The 16,284-nt window shown below is 45.6% G+C and overlaps 1 protein-coding gene across 4 annotated transcripts in view; it reads right to left on the bottom strand.

Annotated features, from left to right (window-relative positions):
- Window positions 1-1,139: 1,139 nt before the first annotated feature.
- Window positions 1,140-16,284, bottom strand: part of farp2 (FERM, RhoGEF and pleckstrin domain protein 2) — a 294,261-nt gene continuing 279,116 nt past the window's right edge. For 2 of the 4 annotated variants that reach the window (XM_072474942.1, XM_072474944.1), the window contains exons 25-27: window positions 6,151-6,258; window positions 3,036-3,187; window positions 1,140-1,641 (exon numbers count right to left, since the gene is read on the bottom strand). In XM_072474942.1, the coding sequence (XP_072331043.1) occupies window positions 1,560-1,641; window positions 3,036-3,187; window positions 6,151-6,258 (342 nt within the window). In that variant the 3' untranslated portion in view covers window positions 1,140-1,559. Of the gene's footprint in view, window positions 1,642-3,032; window positions 3,188-6,150; window positions 6,259-9,686; window positions 9,812-16,284 lie in introns of those variants that run through there. The other 2 variants (XM_072474943.1, XM_072474945.1) reach the window with 2 other exon arrangements.

The raw sequence follows: 16,284 nt of genomic DNA, 5'->3' as shown, positions 1-16,284 counted from the left end.
TAAAGTGTACCAGAGTAATCAGGTTTTAGTCAGTGTGTATCTGAGTAATCAGATTCCGAAGTCAGTGTGTACCAGAGTAATCAGATTCTAAAGTCAGTGTGTACCAGAGTAATCAGATTGTAAACTCAGTCTGTATCAAAGTAATCAGATTCTAAAGTCAGTGTAAATCAGTGATTAGATTCTAAAGTCAGTGTGTACCAGAGTAATCAGATTCTAAAGTCAATTTGTACCAGAGTAATCAGATTCTAATGTTAGTGTTTATCAGAGTAATCACATGCTAAATTCAGTGTGTATCAGAGTAATCAGAGTCTAAAGTCAGTGTGTACCAGAGTAATCAGATTCTAATATCAGTGTATCAGTAATCAGATTCAAAAGACCCTGTGTACCAGAGTAATCAGATTCTAATGTCACCGTGTCACAGAGTAATCACATTCTAAATTCAGTGTGTATCAGAGTAATCAGTCTAAAGTCAGCATGTACCAGAGTAATCAGATTCTAAAGTCAGTGTGTACTAGACTAAGCAGATTCTAAAGTCAGTGTGTATCAGTGTAATCAGAATCTAAAGTAATTGTGCATCAGAGTAATCAGATTCCAAATTCACTGTGTACCAGAGTAATCAGATCCTAATGTCACCGTGTCTCAGAGTAATCACATTCTGAATTCAGTGTATATTAGAGTCTAAATTCGCCGTGTACCAGAGTAATCAGATTGTAAAGTGAGACTAATCAGATTCTAATGTCACCATGTATCAGAGTATTCAGATTCTAAAGTAATCATGTATCAGTGTCATCAGATCCTAAAGTAATTGTGCATCGGAGTAATCAAATTTGAAGGTTACCATGTATCAGAGTCATCTGATTGTAAACTCAGTGTGTATCAAAGTAATCATATTCTAAAGTCAGCGTGTACCAGAGTAATCAGGTTTTAATCAGTGTGTATCAGAGTAATCAGATTCCGAAGTTAGTGTGCACCAGAGTAATCAGATTCTAAAGTCAGTGTGCACCAGAGTAATCAAATTGTAAAGTCAGTGTATACCGGAGTAATCAGATTCTAAAGTCACCATTTACCAGAGCAATCAGATTATAAACTCAGTGTGTATCAAAGTAATTAGATTCTAAGGTCAGTGTATACCAGAGTAATCAGATTTTAAAGCTATTTATTATATAGAAAGCAATTCCTTTGGCATCTGATAAATGCTGTATCAGATCTCCCTCAACAAAACGTTAAACTGTTAAATAGCAGGAATGAAATCGGTTTCATTCGGCAGACATTAAACCATCAGCCTGGACCCAACCTCACACTGGGAAGTGACTCTTCCACTGATGCTGTACCACAAATGGAGTTTTCCTTTGAAAGGTAACAAGGTTTGTTCCTGTCGCTGAGTGACTAAGATGAGTCAGTTCACTGTGATCCTGTTGTATTCTGATCCGAGTAAATATGTTTTTCTATGGATCTTTAACCCATTCCCGTTTTCCTTAATGTCCTCCATTCAAAGGTTTCCTGGTGTTACTGTCTCCTGCAGGAATATCCAGAATCTGGATGATGGCATTCCAAACATTTCAGCCCAACCAAGTATCCTTCTGGCTGAGGTGGATTAACCGTCCTGGTGAACTGGCTGCACTCTTAATAACTTCCATCCACCTGCAGAAAGAGTTAATTAAGAGTTCAGTAATTAGAAGGTAATACAGAAACAGCACTGCGAGGCATGTAAGTTTTGAGTTGATGACTGGACTGTGAGCATAGCTGAAGCACTCTATATGGGGGCTACATGATCCTACACACCATTAGCTCAGTTGGCTGGACGGCTGGTTCATGATGCAGAGCGACGCCAACAGCACGGGTTCAATTCCTGAACCAGTTGAGGTCATTCATGAAGGCTCCGCCTTCTCAACCTTGCCCATCGCCCGAGGTGTGGTGACCCTCTGAGGCTGTGGCGATACCCCCCCCCCCCCCCGCCACCTCCCATGACTATCCCACCCTCACAACCCAGGAAACTCAGTCCGGATTATGCATATTAACTGATTTTATACTTCACTTTATGGGATCTGAAAGTTTGGAATGGATTTTTTTCTTGCCTCGTCGGTGGATAACTCTGAAATCATCTCACCGAGATCTTTTCGAAAATTAGCAGCAGTGTTATCTGTACTGATTCTGTGGTGTATACCTCTACAGGCTGAGAACTTGCACACTGCTCGATCTCATTTCTAAAGCCATTTCCATTCCTTGAAGATTTACTGTCTCAGAAGATTTGCAGAGCATGTTGACTTTTACCCAGTACAGGATAACTCGCATCAGGTCCAATTATTGTAATTAAGAATTGTAATGGGAGGAATATTCAACATCATTACAAGTCAGTAGGGTAGGAACTTGATTAATGCAGTGAATCAAACCATCAGTAAAAATAGACGCGGGTGCCACAATGTCATCGATAGAAGTGAGCATAAATTTTCCTACAATAAGTCACCAATATAAAATGAACACATTGATTCATAGTTAACCCTGGAATATTTTCTTTCTTTATTCTTTCATGGGATGTGGGCATTGCTGGCAAGGGCAACATTGGTTGCCCATCGCTAATTGCCCTTGAACTGAGGGGCTTGATAGGCCATTTCAGAGGGCAGTTAAGAGTCACCCATAATGCTGTGGATCTGGAGTCACAAGTAGATCAGACCGGGTAAGGTTTTATCAACAGGTCTTTTCAACTATCAATGATAGTTTCATGATCACCATTCCTGACACTAACCTTTCCAAATTATTAATTGAAGTTAAATTCTGTGGTAGGCTTTGAGCCCATGCCTCCAGAACGTTAGTCTGGGCTTCTGGACATTAACACTATGCCACTGTTTCCTTATGGAATAGACTGACACCAGATGCAGAGTCTAAATATGGATAGAATGGACAGGCATCTGGTATAAAATGATGCGTTTGGTCAGAACATTACAAATTAATTATAACTGCTACAAATCACTGCATTACTAAGTGTAAGAGTTCAGTCCTACTCCTCAAGACACAGAGACATGAAATCTGAATCTCACCTTTCAAAAGTGTACTCGCTCTCTGCTCTGAAGAAGTAGACGTGAGATTTGAACTGCAGTTTGAAGACGTAATCTTTGTGAATGTGGTCAGTGTCTGTAGGCATGCTCGCAATGTAGCCTAACAATGGAAGACTGGCCAAGGGATAGTCATCCTGTAAACACCAACAAATAACATCTTTATACATTATTTGCCCAAATAACCAACAATCAATACTAAGGCTTTAAGGCTCACACTCTGCTTTATGCCTTTCAAAAGCAACAATTCAATTGACTATTTATCTTTTAAACCTTTTATCAACTGCGCTACTTCAAAGTAATTGCGTTAAGTGGACTTAATTCAATATCTTCCCATTATTGCTTGCACCTTTAAATGACTATCTGTGAATGTTCAGATTCATTCAGTTATGAAAGTATGTGGAGGAACATAGACCAAGAGTGAGCGATTCAACCCTTTCCGCTTATTTCTCCATTCAATTAGATGGCGGTTGATCAGTCTCTTAAACTCCAACTAACCTCTTTGGTACCCCTTAATATCCTTATCTGACAAAAGTCTACCAATCTCAGTTTAGAAGATTTTCAATTGACACCCCCCCCCCCCCCCCCCGCCCAAAAAGAAACTTCAACAGCTACCTTTGTGTTTCCTGCCGTCACTCAGGAACGGCCCAGCTTTAATTTTAAGGTTTCTCCCCCCCCCCCCCCTTGTTTGGCACTCATTCATCACAGAATCATACAGCACAGACAGAACCCTCGTGCCTGTTCGCTCACTTATATCAATTTGCCGTTGTAACTTTCTGTTTCCATCTACATTGTTTATAATGCCACCTAACATACCGTCATCAGCTAGCTTGGATATATGGCCCTGCGTTCCTTCATCAAATTCACTAATGGACATACTGAAAAGCTGTGGCACTTTGCATGCACCAACATGCAAAGTGCCACAGCTTTTCAATATGTCCATTAGTGAATTTGATGAAGGAACGCAGGGCCATATATCCTGTCAATTTGAGCACATATGCATTATCCTTACACCGTGTCTCCTACTTCCTGACCGGTCGCTATCCTACAAATTTCAACAGTTTCCCACCCATTCAATGTTTTGTTAACAGTTCCTTATGTGGAACTTTGCCGAGTGCCTTCTGGAAGTCCATTAATTAATGTAAATTTGTTGGATTGTATGGAAATTATGACAAAGTACTCACAACTGAAACAGTTTACTTAAGAGTTCTTTAGCAGATCTTACTGGCTGAGTGTGAGGCCATGGTGGAGGGGAGCTCCTGCACTACTGACACGTCACTTCAGGTGTACAAGTTATCACAATATACACATGAACATACAGTCTACATCGTCCCCATTTTAGTTGGGGCGACCAAACTCACAATCATATGACAATGCTTGATGGCGGTAACAGAACATTAACTATGGACCACCAAATCAAGCGCAAAGCCCAATATGTTTCCCCCCCCAGCCTTTTAAAAATTATGGCCCATATATACGCCAAGTCAGTACATTGTCTTTGAGATTGGAGTTTGGTCTGCTCAGGTGCACCGAGCGTGTAATTGTAGTAGTTGGCTGTGCTGGGGATACATTCATGTTGTTGTCCACAGGGCTGGTGGCTTGGGTGCATCTGGGGTGAGCACAGTGGCTGCAGGACTTGTTACGTTGGTGTATGGAAGGGGCGTAATTGCCTCCAATGCAGATTGTGGACTCTATTTGTTGAGCCCTATGGCACTTGATGGTGCTGGCTTGGGTACCTGTAGCAAATGACCCTGATTCCTGACATTAAAAAGCATCTGAGGCAACCACATAGCAGTTGGGTTGGGGGCCGTGGCGCACTGCCAGTTTGTCATGACCACGTGTGGCTTGTATTCTGACTGTTTGACTTAAGACCATAAGACCATAAGACATAGGAGCAGAATTAGACCACTCGGCCCATCGAGTCTGCTCCGCCGTTCAATCATGGCTGATATTTTTCTCATCCCAATTCTCCTGCCTTCTCCCCATAACCCCTGATCCCCTTATTGATCAAAAGCCTATCTATCTCTGTTTAAAACACACTCAGTGATTTGGCCTCCACAGCCCTCTGCGGCAAAGAGTTCCACAGATTCACCACCCTCTGGCTGAAGAAATTTCTCCTCATCTCTGTTTTAAAAGATCGTCCCTTTAGTCTGAGATTGTGTCCTCTGCTTCTAGTTTTTCCTACAAGTGGAAACATTCTTTCCACGTCCACTCTATCCAAGCTATGCAGTATCCTGTAAGTTTCAATAAGATCCCCCCTCATTCTTCTAAACTCCAATGAGTACAGACCCAGAGTCCTCAACCGTTCCTTATACGACAAGCTCTTCATTCCAGGGATCATTCTTGTGAACCTCCTCCAGACCCTTTCCAAGGCCCAGCGCGTCGTTCGTTAGATACGGGGCCCAAATCTGCTCACAATACTCCAAATGGTGTCTGATCAGAGTCTTATATAGCCTGACCGGAATCTTAAGAATCAAATTGACAGTTTTAATGTTGCTAATCCTCAGATAACTGTGATCTGGACTATTTCGCTGCAATGGAAATAGGTCATATCCACTTCCACAATTTCCAGTGGTTTTTAGAACTTGCAGTGCCAAAGTCGAAACAGGATTTGTGTTTCTCTTTATTCTCCCTCTAGCTTCTCTCTTTGCCCATCTTATCCCGAGGATGAATGGTGACTCACATTGATTAATTTGTTTCCCAAGAGTAATGCGTTTTTAAGTGACTGCTCTAAACTTGAGTGGGCACAGTGAGCGTTGGCACGTTATTTAACCATGGGCACCATTACTGTTGAGACTATTTCTGTAGTACATTACACGTACTTCCAATCAGTGTCTCTCACTAAGTCTCAGGAACCCAAGTCTAAGGGACGTTCCTCAGAAATATCACAGCATTTGTGTCACCTCCATGTGTGTTACATGTATTCAGACTACTCTGGGGAAAGTGTCCTCAAGTTACATAACAATCAAGATTGCAGTTTCAGATTCAATGATGAATTATTATCCTAACTACAGTAGTGCACATCAAGCTACAAGTTTATCCAGGTGAAAGCACGCCTTCGCCAAGGAAACACCCAGATGTCACCAGTCAGGAACTGTACCTGGTGGGTCTTGTAGAAGAAGAGGCAGAAGTTGGTGAAGACAACCCAAAGTTTTTGCCACCCATTGCTGTTCTTGAACTTCCGCAACAAGTAACCCGAGAGCTGGTTCTGCAACAAAAGCACCTACGGTCAACATCATATTTTGTGCATGAATGCAAACATTGTTTTATTAAAGCCTATATATTCCTATAATTCGGCATTGCAGAAACCATCCCAACGCAGTGCTCTGTCTCTCTCTTCTCTCAGTTATCTAGATTCTGCGGCTGCAATCAATTACATTCCATCAGATAGAATCAATTTAAACGCAAAGTGTTTTGATGCTTGACACAGAATCTTTTCAAGAAAATAGAATGGTGGTGAAAGCAGATAGTACCAGAACAGGCAAGGCAGGAGTGGATAGCTAAGGTCCAGAGTGTATGATATTTTTCCACTTTTGGGGCCAGCAACGTCCTTCAGTCTCCTATGAGCCTGTGCATTCCTGTTTCCGTCAAAGTACTCCTCCTTCTTCAGGTACCGAGCCCTAAGAGGGTGTTGGTGACCATGGACTCCCATTGGATTGGTCTATGCTTATGTTTGGTAAAGTACTGCAGTGGTCTGCTGTTGCCTTCTGCAGTATGGGAAGGATTCACTGGCTTATAATCAATTATTGGTGGTGGGCGGCACGGTGGCACAGTGGTTAGCACTGCTGCCTCACGGCGCCGAGGACCCAGGGTCTATCTCAGCCATGGGTCACTGTCCGTGTGGAGTTTGTATTTTCACCCCGTGTTTGCGTGGGTATCACCCCCACAACCCAAAGATGTGCAGGGTAGGTGGATTGGCCACGCTAAATTGCCCCTTAATTGGGGCATTTCGATCAAATAATGCCTCCTAGACCTGTACTCGTTTCTCACATAACTCACTAGTTAAATCTCGTTAGACTGCTGCCCCTTCCACAGCAAGGCCATAATCAAAGTCAGCCGGATTCACAGTGGCTGTGCCCATGGTGTGTTATCATAGAATTTACAGTGCAGAAGGAGGTCACCCGGCCCATCGAGTCTGCACCAGCTCTTGGAAAGAGCACCCTATCCAAGGTCAAACACCTCCACCCTATCCCCACAACCCAGCAACCCCACCCAACACGGAGGGCAATTTATCATGGCCAATCCACCTAACCTGCACATCTTTGGACTGTGGGAGGAAACCGGAGCACCCGGAGGAAACCCACGCACACACGGGGAGAACGTGCAAACTCCGCACAGACAGTGACCCAAGCCGGAATCGAACCTGGGACCCTGGAGCTGTGAAGCAATTGTGCTATCCACAATGCTACCGTGCTGCCGCCAAGGAGTGTTATCCCTCCTTGGTCTCTCCAAACCCATTGATGCAGCTGACCAAACTATCCTCCGCTGAAACTTCTCCTCTACTGATCGACTGGATAGGATTTTTCTTGTTTGGATCCACTCTTATTGTAGCTGGAGCATCTCTATCAATAGTTTCTAATCCCACCCCTGCAGTAGGGTCACCAGTAGGGTCGGCCAAGGCTTCCTCTCTGTTGACATGCTGCCCCTCTCTATAACTCCAGCTTTGACTCGACGTCCAAACTTTTCCTTGTGCCCTTGGGACATTTTACTGTAGAAAATGTGCTATATGAATTAGTGGCAACAAGATTGCTTCAATCTCATGTCCAGGCTTCACTTGATTTTTTTCTGTGACTCACTCGAAGCCAGCTGATAAGCATGGGCAGGAATGGGGAACCAGCCGCATGAGGCAGCGAATTAAAGATGAAGGCACTGGACACAATTGGAGGGAGCTCAGGTCAAAGCTTCCTTGTGAGGCCCACAAAGAAATCTAAAATGACATTATGGGGCCTCCTCTTGCCCACAATCCCCCTCCGAGAAAGTCTGGTCTGGTGGGTGAAATGCATCACAGCAGATTAGGTCCTGATGACAAAGAAGGATCCCACTGCCTTCTTGTGGGTGACCCACTCACCTGCTCAACAGTGCAGGTTAACCTCGGGTCATACCACAAAGGCAGAAGGATCAGAGGGGGTAAATAGCTGACCTCAATTTAACTGCCCCTCCCCCCAACTTCCTGATCCTGTTTCCATGATGTGGAGATGCCGGCGTTGGACTGGGGTGGGCACAGTATGAAGTCTTACAACACCAGGTTAAAGTCCAACAGGTTTGTTTCAAATCACGAGCTTTCGGAGCGCTGCTCCTTCTTCCCGGAGGAAGGAAGGAGCAGTGCTCCGAAATCTAGTGATTTGAAACAAACCTGTTGGACTTTAACCTGGAGTTGTAAGACTTCTTACTGTTTCCATGAAGCAGAGAGAGTTCAAATTTGGGCATCAATGCCCAGCAGTGGGGCCTTGTGGCTCATTAGGTAGCTCAAGGTTCACGGCCACTCCCAGGGCTTGTTGGCCATGGAAGGAGCATTAATGATGTGGCTCAAAAGGTTGATATCAGCCTGCTAATCCTCTCAACACTTCCCCACTACTCCCCAAAAGGGAAAATAGCGTGAGAAGATACAAAACAAAACTGCCTAGCCTCCCATGTGAGTTCCAACAAGTGTTGGCTGAATCAGGGTGGGGCACACAATAATTAATGATTTACAGGACAGCTGGGAGCTGAGAGTGACCAGTCCTGTGCTGCTGAATAAGGCAAGTTCACTCAAATTGACAACACGCATTTTGTCAACAGGACTAGAAAGAAGGAAAAGTCAACTCAACCAACTACTGGGGAAATGCTGGATTGATGTTCAGTATTAAAGATTCTATTATTAATGAGTGGAAACCCTCGGTGATAATGACTGTAAATTGAATTTTTAATGTTGTTCAGTTACCAGAAATCATCCCATGACTCAGAAAACGCAGAGCGGTGAAATGCAGGACTTTGCATGGTTAAGGTGATAAGTATATAAGTGGCAACTAGATCAGGGAGGGAGAAACGAGTGAACGGACTTGCTGACAGCGTTCAACAAGGTAGGAAGAGGTTCATACAGAGCTCAAACGTTGGCAGAGAGCAGCTCAGCTGAATGGATGGTTTCTGTGCTATAAATTCTATGTCAAACAAGACTGGAGAGAGAGCGAGAGAGCAAATTTCTAAATGAGGCTTCACATTGAGCTATTTTCAGTTTGCATTTTTTCGCTAAGATAGTGTTTTCTGATTGTGGCTGGAGTTGAATGTCTGCCAGAAAACCTCACTATTAGCACAGGCAGTATGTAGACTGATGGATGCTGGAGGAAATAACATGCTCAGTCCTGGCCAATGTGCACACACCCTTTCTGACAGCAGCTACTGATACAAACCAGGGAATAAGCGCGGCAGCATCTTCCTCTCCCTGAGTGCAGCCTACTGAGGCCAGTTGTATAGCAACCGCTTTTCTGGTTGAGGTCAAATATTCACCTTCCTCAACATGAACTGGACTTGACACTTCCACGCTACGTGTGACTACAGGAATTTAAAAAAAGAGGCCTAGTACCAAAATACCCCAAGGAGTTTCAGTCTCCTCTGATTCACTGAGCACAGATCACAATGGCAACTGATTAACAGGTTTACCTCAAACATGCGTAGGTAATCAGTCAACGAAAGGCTCTGGTTCCGGTACCAGCACACATGGGTGATGGTGTTAGGCCGCTGGCCCTGGCCCAGAAGCTCCGGTGAGGCGGTAGAGGAACAGAAAACTAAGCAGGTCCATGAGTAAGCGAGCATGGAGGTGGGAATAACAAGTAAGAAAGGTAGAAACAGGATAGCAATGAGTTAAATAAGGTCAGTTAGAAAGTACTTTATACATCTGTTAGTAACTGAGATGTCACAAAGTGGCCAGTCCTACGGGCAAAATGTGATCCTCAGCTTACGGGTAAAATGAGATCCCATTCAAGGATTAGCCACACGGAATATTGATTAGTGTTTAATTGTTACTCTCCCCTCCTCTCCTGAAAGTGCCAAATCTTCTGGGTCATAGCTCTATGGGAAGAGGCCATCCTCCAACCCAAGTGATTGTTCTTCGCTAAGCATCAGCAAGCTGCTCGATTGTGGGGTTACCGTGGTTAAGCCTGACTCTGTTTCACATATATAGACTTTCAATCAAGATTCACTGGATAACAATTGAGAGGTCCCCCATATTGGTTGGAGCCCTCCCTCAGTCAGGGGTAAGACCAGTCCTGATTCCACCTTTCCGAGACCAGCTTATACAGCACCTAGGGCCTTCCTGCTCTGCAGGGACTGTTACACACTGGTATTACATGTGCCATGTAAGGAAATGGATTAACATACAGGTGACGTTAATCTTCACAGAGTACGGATCAGGACAGTAACAAGCGGCCTCTGTGACCCCTTTAATCCAGAACCTGTCGACGTTGCTAATACCAAAAATAGTTAAAGAATGGAGCAATATTTGCAAATATTTCTTAAAGGGACCTCAAAAGCAAGTTGCCAGATATAATACATCAGGCTTCAGTCATAATTAAATTGTCAATCATGCCCAGTCATGATAATCAAGCTAGCTAATTCTGTTTTCCACCCAGTCACAATAATCTAATTCCCTGTTTTCCATGGCTAGGTTGTGGGTGTAATGCTATACAACGTTATATTGCTTACTCAGAATGAAAGTCTTTTGGCTTGTAAAGACTTGACCTACTTCTTATTGGGAAATCCCCCTTTACCCAACCTTCCAATTTTTCCCTCAACAAAACCCCTTGGTTTCCAGATTATCCAACAGACTGTCACTCATAATATAGCTCATTTGTAGCACTAGCTGTCACTTTAAGAAAATGATCGTTATCTCCTCACAAGGGCTGCAGGTTTATACAGTGGAGGAAAGTTTAGAATGGCTTAGCACGCACTCCACGGATGACTCTTATGTAGGCCTCATAAAACTGCTAGACGTGTCTGAGCCTCCAGACAGTGACTGCGTTTGCTTGGTGAGTCTGCTACTCGGACGGTGGGCTACGTTGTGACGTACCTCCTCAAGATATTAGGAATAGTCATTTGGCCCTGCCTTGTTACATTGGCTGCGAGGAGATCGATGATGAGTTGCACTTATTATGATTGTGCACCGGATTGTGCAATGTCTGGGTGAAGTGAGCCACGGCAGAAACCTTCTGGGTGGTTGGCGGGATTCTAAGACACTCAGATCAATAGCTTACTAAAACCATCGACTGACTCATATTGTGACATCCCTGATGTGGATATTAACAGGCCGCCTTGAAGAACGCACAGGGGAGGGGACCAGCTGTGACACAGAGATGAAGAAGCAGGAACTTGCTGCATGAGAGAAACAAAAGATGATTTTCACTGTCAAGAGGACACAGGACATGGTGAGCTGAAAGGAAATGAAGCAGTGTAAAGTATTTGCTGCAGGGGCCTGTTTGAATGGAAGAGGAAGGAGAAATGAGTGATAGAGCAAATGTAGTGTGCTTCCAGACCTTGAGATAACCCAGGCTTCATCTATCAACAATCAGTTTTAAAATATAAATAAGTGTACACAAGGAGTACAAATTCCAACAACCTGAAATGAGCTAGGGAGGTAGAAGACTGTCTGAGAATATTGCAAAATAAATCAAGGCCATTGATTTTTGCATGGAAATTAAAAGTGTTCCAAAAAGAAGGCATGATGCACCAACCTGCTGGAAACCTTTCTGATTTAAATTTTGTTTCTCAATCTGGTTATCAGAAAAGGTTGGGGGGAGTAAACTGGAATGCTTAAACCTCCTGCAGCTCTGGCCTGCCCACGCATGCACTGATGGGCTGACAACTACTCAAAGCAGAACACACTATAGTACTTTCTGGGCCAAAGAACAGCCTAAGGACTGCTAATCCCCAACCTTGCTCCCTATTTAGAATAAATTGACTCCAAATGGGCAATTTACTGGAATATCACAAAAGAAAATTCTCTGCTTATTCCCACATGTGGGACCTTGCTGTTCACAAATTGACTGCTGCAATTGCTAAATTGCTCCTAGACATTGAAAACAGCGCGGGAGGAGAGAGAGCCGGGACACTGAAAACAGCACGGGAGTAGAGAGAGCCGGGACAGTGAAAACAGCGCGGGAGAGACAGCCGGCACATTGAAAACAGCGCGGTAAGAGAGACAGCCGGGACAGTGAAAACAGCGCAGGAGGAGAGACAGACGGCACATTGAAAACAGCGCGGGAGGGGAGACAGCCGGGACAGTGAAAACAGCACGGGAGTAGAGAGAGCCGGGACAGTGAAAACAGCGCGGGAGGAGAGACAGCCGGCACATTGAAAACAGCGCGGGAGGAGAGACAGCCGGGACAGTGAAAACAGCGCACGAGGAGAGACAGCCGGCACATTGAAAACAGCGCGGGAGGAGAGACAGCCGGGACAGTGAAAACAGCGCAGGAGGAGAGACAGCCGGCACATTGAAAACAGCGCGGGAGGAGAGACAGCCGGGACAGTGAAAACAGCGTGAGAGGAGAGACAGCCGGGAGAGTGAAAACAGCGCGGGAGGAGAGACAGCCGGGGCATTGAAAACAGCGCGGGAGGAGACAGCCGGCACATTGAAAACAGCGCGGGAGGAGAGACAGCCGGCACAGTGAAAACAGCGCGAGAGGAGAGACAGCCAGCACAGTGAAAACAGCGCGGGAGGAGAGACAGCCGGGACAGTGAAAACAGCGCGGGAGGAGAGCGAGCCAGGACAGTGAAAACAGCGCAAGAGGAGAGACAGCCGGCACAGTGAAAACAGCGCGGGAGGAGAGACAGCCGGCACAGTGAAAACAGCGCGGGAGGAGAGACAGCTGGCACATTGAAAACAGCGCGGGAGGAGAGACAGCCGGGACATTGAAAACAGCGCGGGAGGAGAGACAGCTGGCACATTGAAAACAGCGCGGGAGGAGAGACAGCCGGGACATTGAAAACAGCGCGGGAGGAGAGACAGCCGGCACAGTGAAAACAGCGCGAGAGGAGAGACAGCCGGCACAGTGAAAACAGCGCGGGAGGAGAGACAGCCGGCACAGTGAAAACAGCGCGGGAGGAGAGACAGCCGGGACAGTGAAAACAGTGCGGGAGGAGAGAAAGCCAGGAGATTTAAAAAGCGCTGGAGATTTTAAAAAGCACGGGAGGAAAGAGAGCCGGGACATTGAAAACAGCGCGAGAGGAGAGAAAGCAGGGAGATTTAAAAAGCGCTGGAGATTTTAAAAAGCACGGGAGGAAAGAGAGCCGGGACATTGAAAACAGCGCGAGAGGAGAGAGAGCTGGGAGATTTAAAAAGCGCGGGAGATTTAAAAAGCGCGGGAGCTGCGAGTCAGAGCGGAGATTTTAAAAGATCGCGGCCTAGTTTCGGGAGCCGTTCGGAGGAGGAGGAGCAGTCTCGGTCAGGGAGAGAACCTGAGAACATCGAAGACACTCAGAAGGTAAGTAAGTGATTTTTACTCATTTTTACTTTTATACCTTTTTGAAAGGAAACTGAAGTGACATCACAGAAAAGCTGTGACCTGAGTGGCTGGTTGGGAATTTACACGAAATTAAAAAAATTAAGCATTGGTAACTAATTAAACATAATTACTTAATTATAAGTTAGAGGGGTATCTAAGCCAGAGATCGGAGAGTACTATATTTAGCTTTCGCATTTATATTAGAAATCTAGTGCTAGGAAACAGATAGTTAACAGTAACTTAAAAAATATATATATATAAAAAAATAAAAAAATTTTTAACTTTTAATTTTAATTAATTGACACAATGTCAGTTAGAGGGGTGCAGTGCTCTGACTGTGAGATGTGGCAGGTCCGGGAGGCTTCCAGCGTCCCGGATGGCTTCATCTGCAGAAAGTGCACCCAACTGGAGCTCCTCACAGACCGCATGGTTCGGTTGGAGCAGCAATTGGATGCACTTAGGAGCATGCAGGTGGCGGAAAGCGTCATAGATCGCAGTTATATAAATGTGGTCACACCCAAGGTGCAGGCAGAGAAATGGGTGACCACCAGAAAGGGCAGGCAGTCAGTGCAGGAATCCCCTGTGGTTGTCCCCCTCTCGAACAGGTATAATACCCCTTTGGATACTGTCGGGGGGGATAGTCTATCAGGAGAAAACAGCAGCAGCCAGAGCAGTGCCACCACGGCTGGCTCTGATGTTCAGAAGGGAGGGTCAAAGCGCAGAAGAGCAATAGTAATAGGGGACTCTATAGTCAGGGGAACAGATAGGCGCTTCTATGGACGTGAAAGAGACTCCAGGATGGTATGTTGCCTCCCTGGTGCCAGGGTCCAGGATGTCTCCGAACAGGTAGAGGGCATCCTGAAGGGGGAGGGCAAACAGGCAGAGGTCGTTGTACATATTGGTGCTAACGACATAGGCAGGAAGGGGCATGAGGTCCTGCAGCAGGAGTTCAGGGAGCTAGGCAGAAAGTTAAAAGACAGGACCTCTAGGGTTGTAATCTCGGGATTACTCCCTGTGCCACGCGCCAGTGAGGCTAGAAATAGGAAGATGGAGCAGCTAAATACGTGGCTAAACAGCTGGTGTAGGAGGGAGGGTTTCCGTTATCTGGACCACTGGGAGCTCTTCCGGGGCAGGTGTGACCTATATAAGGACGGGTTGCATCTAAACTGGAGAGGCATAAATATCCTGGCCGCGAGGTTTGCTAGTGTCACATGGGAGGGTTTAAACTAGTATGGCGGGGGGGTGGGCACGGGAGCAATAGGTCAGAAGGTGAGAGCATTGAGGGAGAACTAGGGAATAGGGACAGTGGGGCTCGGAGGCAGAGCAGACAGGGAGAAGTTGCTGAACACAGCGGGTCTGGTGGCCTGAAGTGCATATGTTTTAATGCAAGAAGTATTACGGGTAGGGCATATGAACTTAGAGCTTGGATTAGTACTTGGGACTATGATGTTGTTGCCATTACAGAGACCTGGTTGAGGGAAGGGCAGGATTGGCAGCTAAACGTTCCAGGATTTAGATGTTTCAGGCGGGATAGAGGGGGATGTAAAAGGGGTGGCGGCGTTGCGCTATTGGTTAGGGAGAATATCACAGCTGTACTGCGGGAGGACACCTCAGAGGGCAGTGAGGCTATATGGGTAGAGATCAAGAATAAGAAGGGTGCAGTCACAATGTTGGGGGTTTACTACAGGCCTCCCAACAGCCAGCGGGAGATAGAGGAGCAGATAGGTAGACAGATTTTGGAAAAGAGTAAAAACAACAGGGTTGTGGTGATGGGAGACTTCAACTTCCCCAATATTGACTGGGACTCACTTAGTGCCAGGGGCTTAGACGGGGCGGAGTTTGTAAGGAGCATCCAGGAGGGCTTCTTAAAACAATATGTGGACAGTCGAACTAGGGAAGGGGCGGTACTGGACCTGGTATTGGGGAATGAGCCCGGCCAGGTGGTAGATGTTTCAGTAGGGGAGCATTTCAGGAACAGTGACCACAATTCAGTAAGTTTTAAAGTGCTGGTGGACAAGGATAAGAGTGGTCCTAGGATGAATGTGCTAAATTGGGGGAAGGCTAATTATAACAATATTAGGCGGGAACTGAAGAACATAGATTGGGGGCGGATGTTTGAGGGCAAATCAACATCTGACATGTGGGAGGCTTTCAAGTGTCAGTTGAAAGGAATTCAGGACCGGCATGTTCCTGTGAGGAAGAAGGATAAATACGGCAATTTTCGGGAACCTTGGATAACGAGAGATATTGTAGGCCTTGTCAAAAAGAAAAAGGAGGCATTTGTCAGGGCTAAAAGGCTGGGAACAGACGAAGCCTGTGTGGAATATAAGGAAAGTAAGAAGGAACTTAAGCAAGGAGTCAGGAGGGCTAGAAGGGGTCACGAAAAGTCATTGGCAAATAGGGTTAAGGAAAATCCCAAGGCTTTTTACACGTACATAAAAAGCAAGAGGGTAGCCAGGGAAAGGGTTGGCCCACTGAAGGATAGGCAAGGGAATCTATGTGTGGAGCCAGAGGAAATGGGCGAGGTACTAAATGAATACTTTGCATCAGTATTCACCAAAGAGAAGAAATTGGTAGATGTTGAGTCTGGAGAAGGGTGTGTAGATAGCCTGGGTCACATTGAGATCCAAAAAGACGAGGTGTTGGGTGTCTTAAAAAATATTAAGGTAGATAAGTCTCCAGGGCCTGATGGGATCTACCCCAGAATACTGAAGGAGGCTGGAGAAGAAATTGCTAAGGCCTTGATAGAAATCTTTGGATCC

Source organism: Scyliorhinus torazame, chromosome 14 (assembly GCF_047496885.1).
Source record: "Scyliorhinus torazame isolate Kashiwa2021f chromosome 14, sScyTor2.1, whole genome shotgun sequence".
Lineage (NCBI taxonomy): Eukaryota > Metazoa > Chordata > Chondrichthyes > Carcharhiniformes > Scyliorhinidae > Scyliorhinus > Scyliorhinus torazame.
Note: the sequence above shows the minus strand (reverse complement) of the source record. Positions and strands in the feature narration are given on the sequence as shown.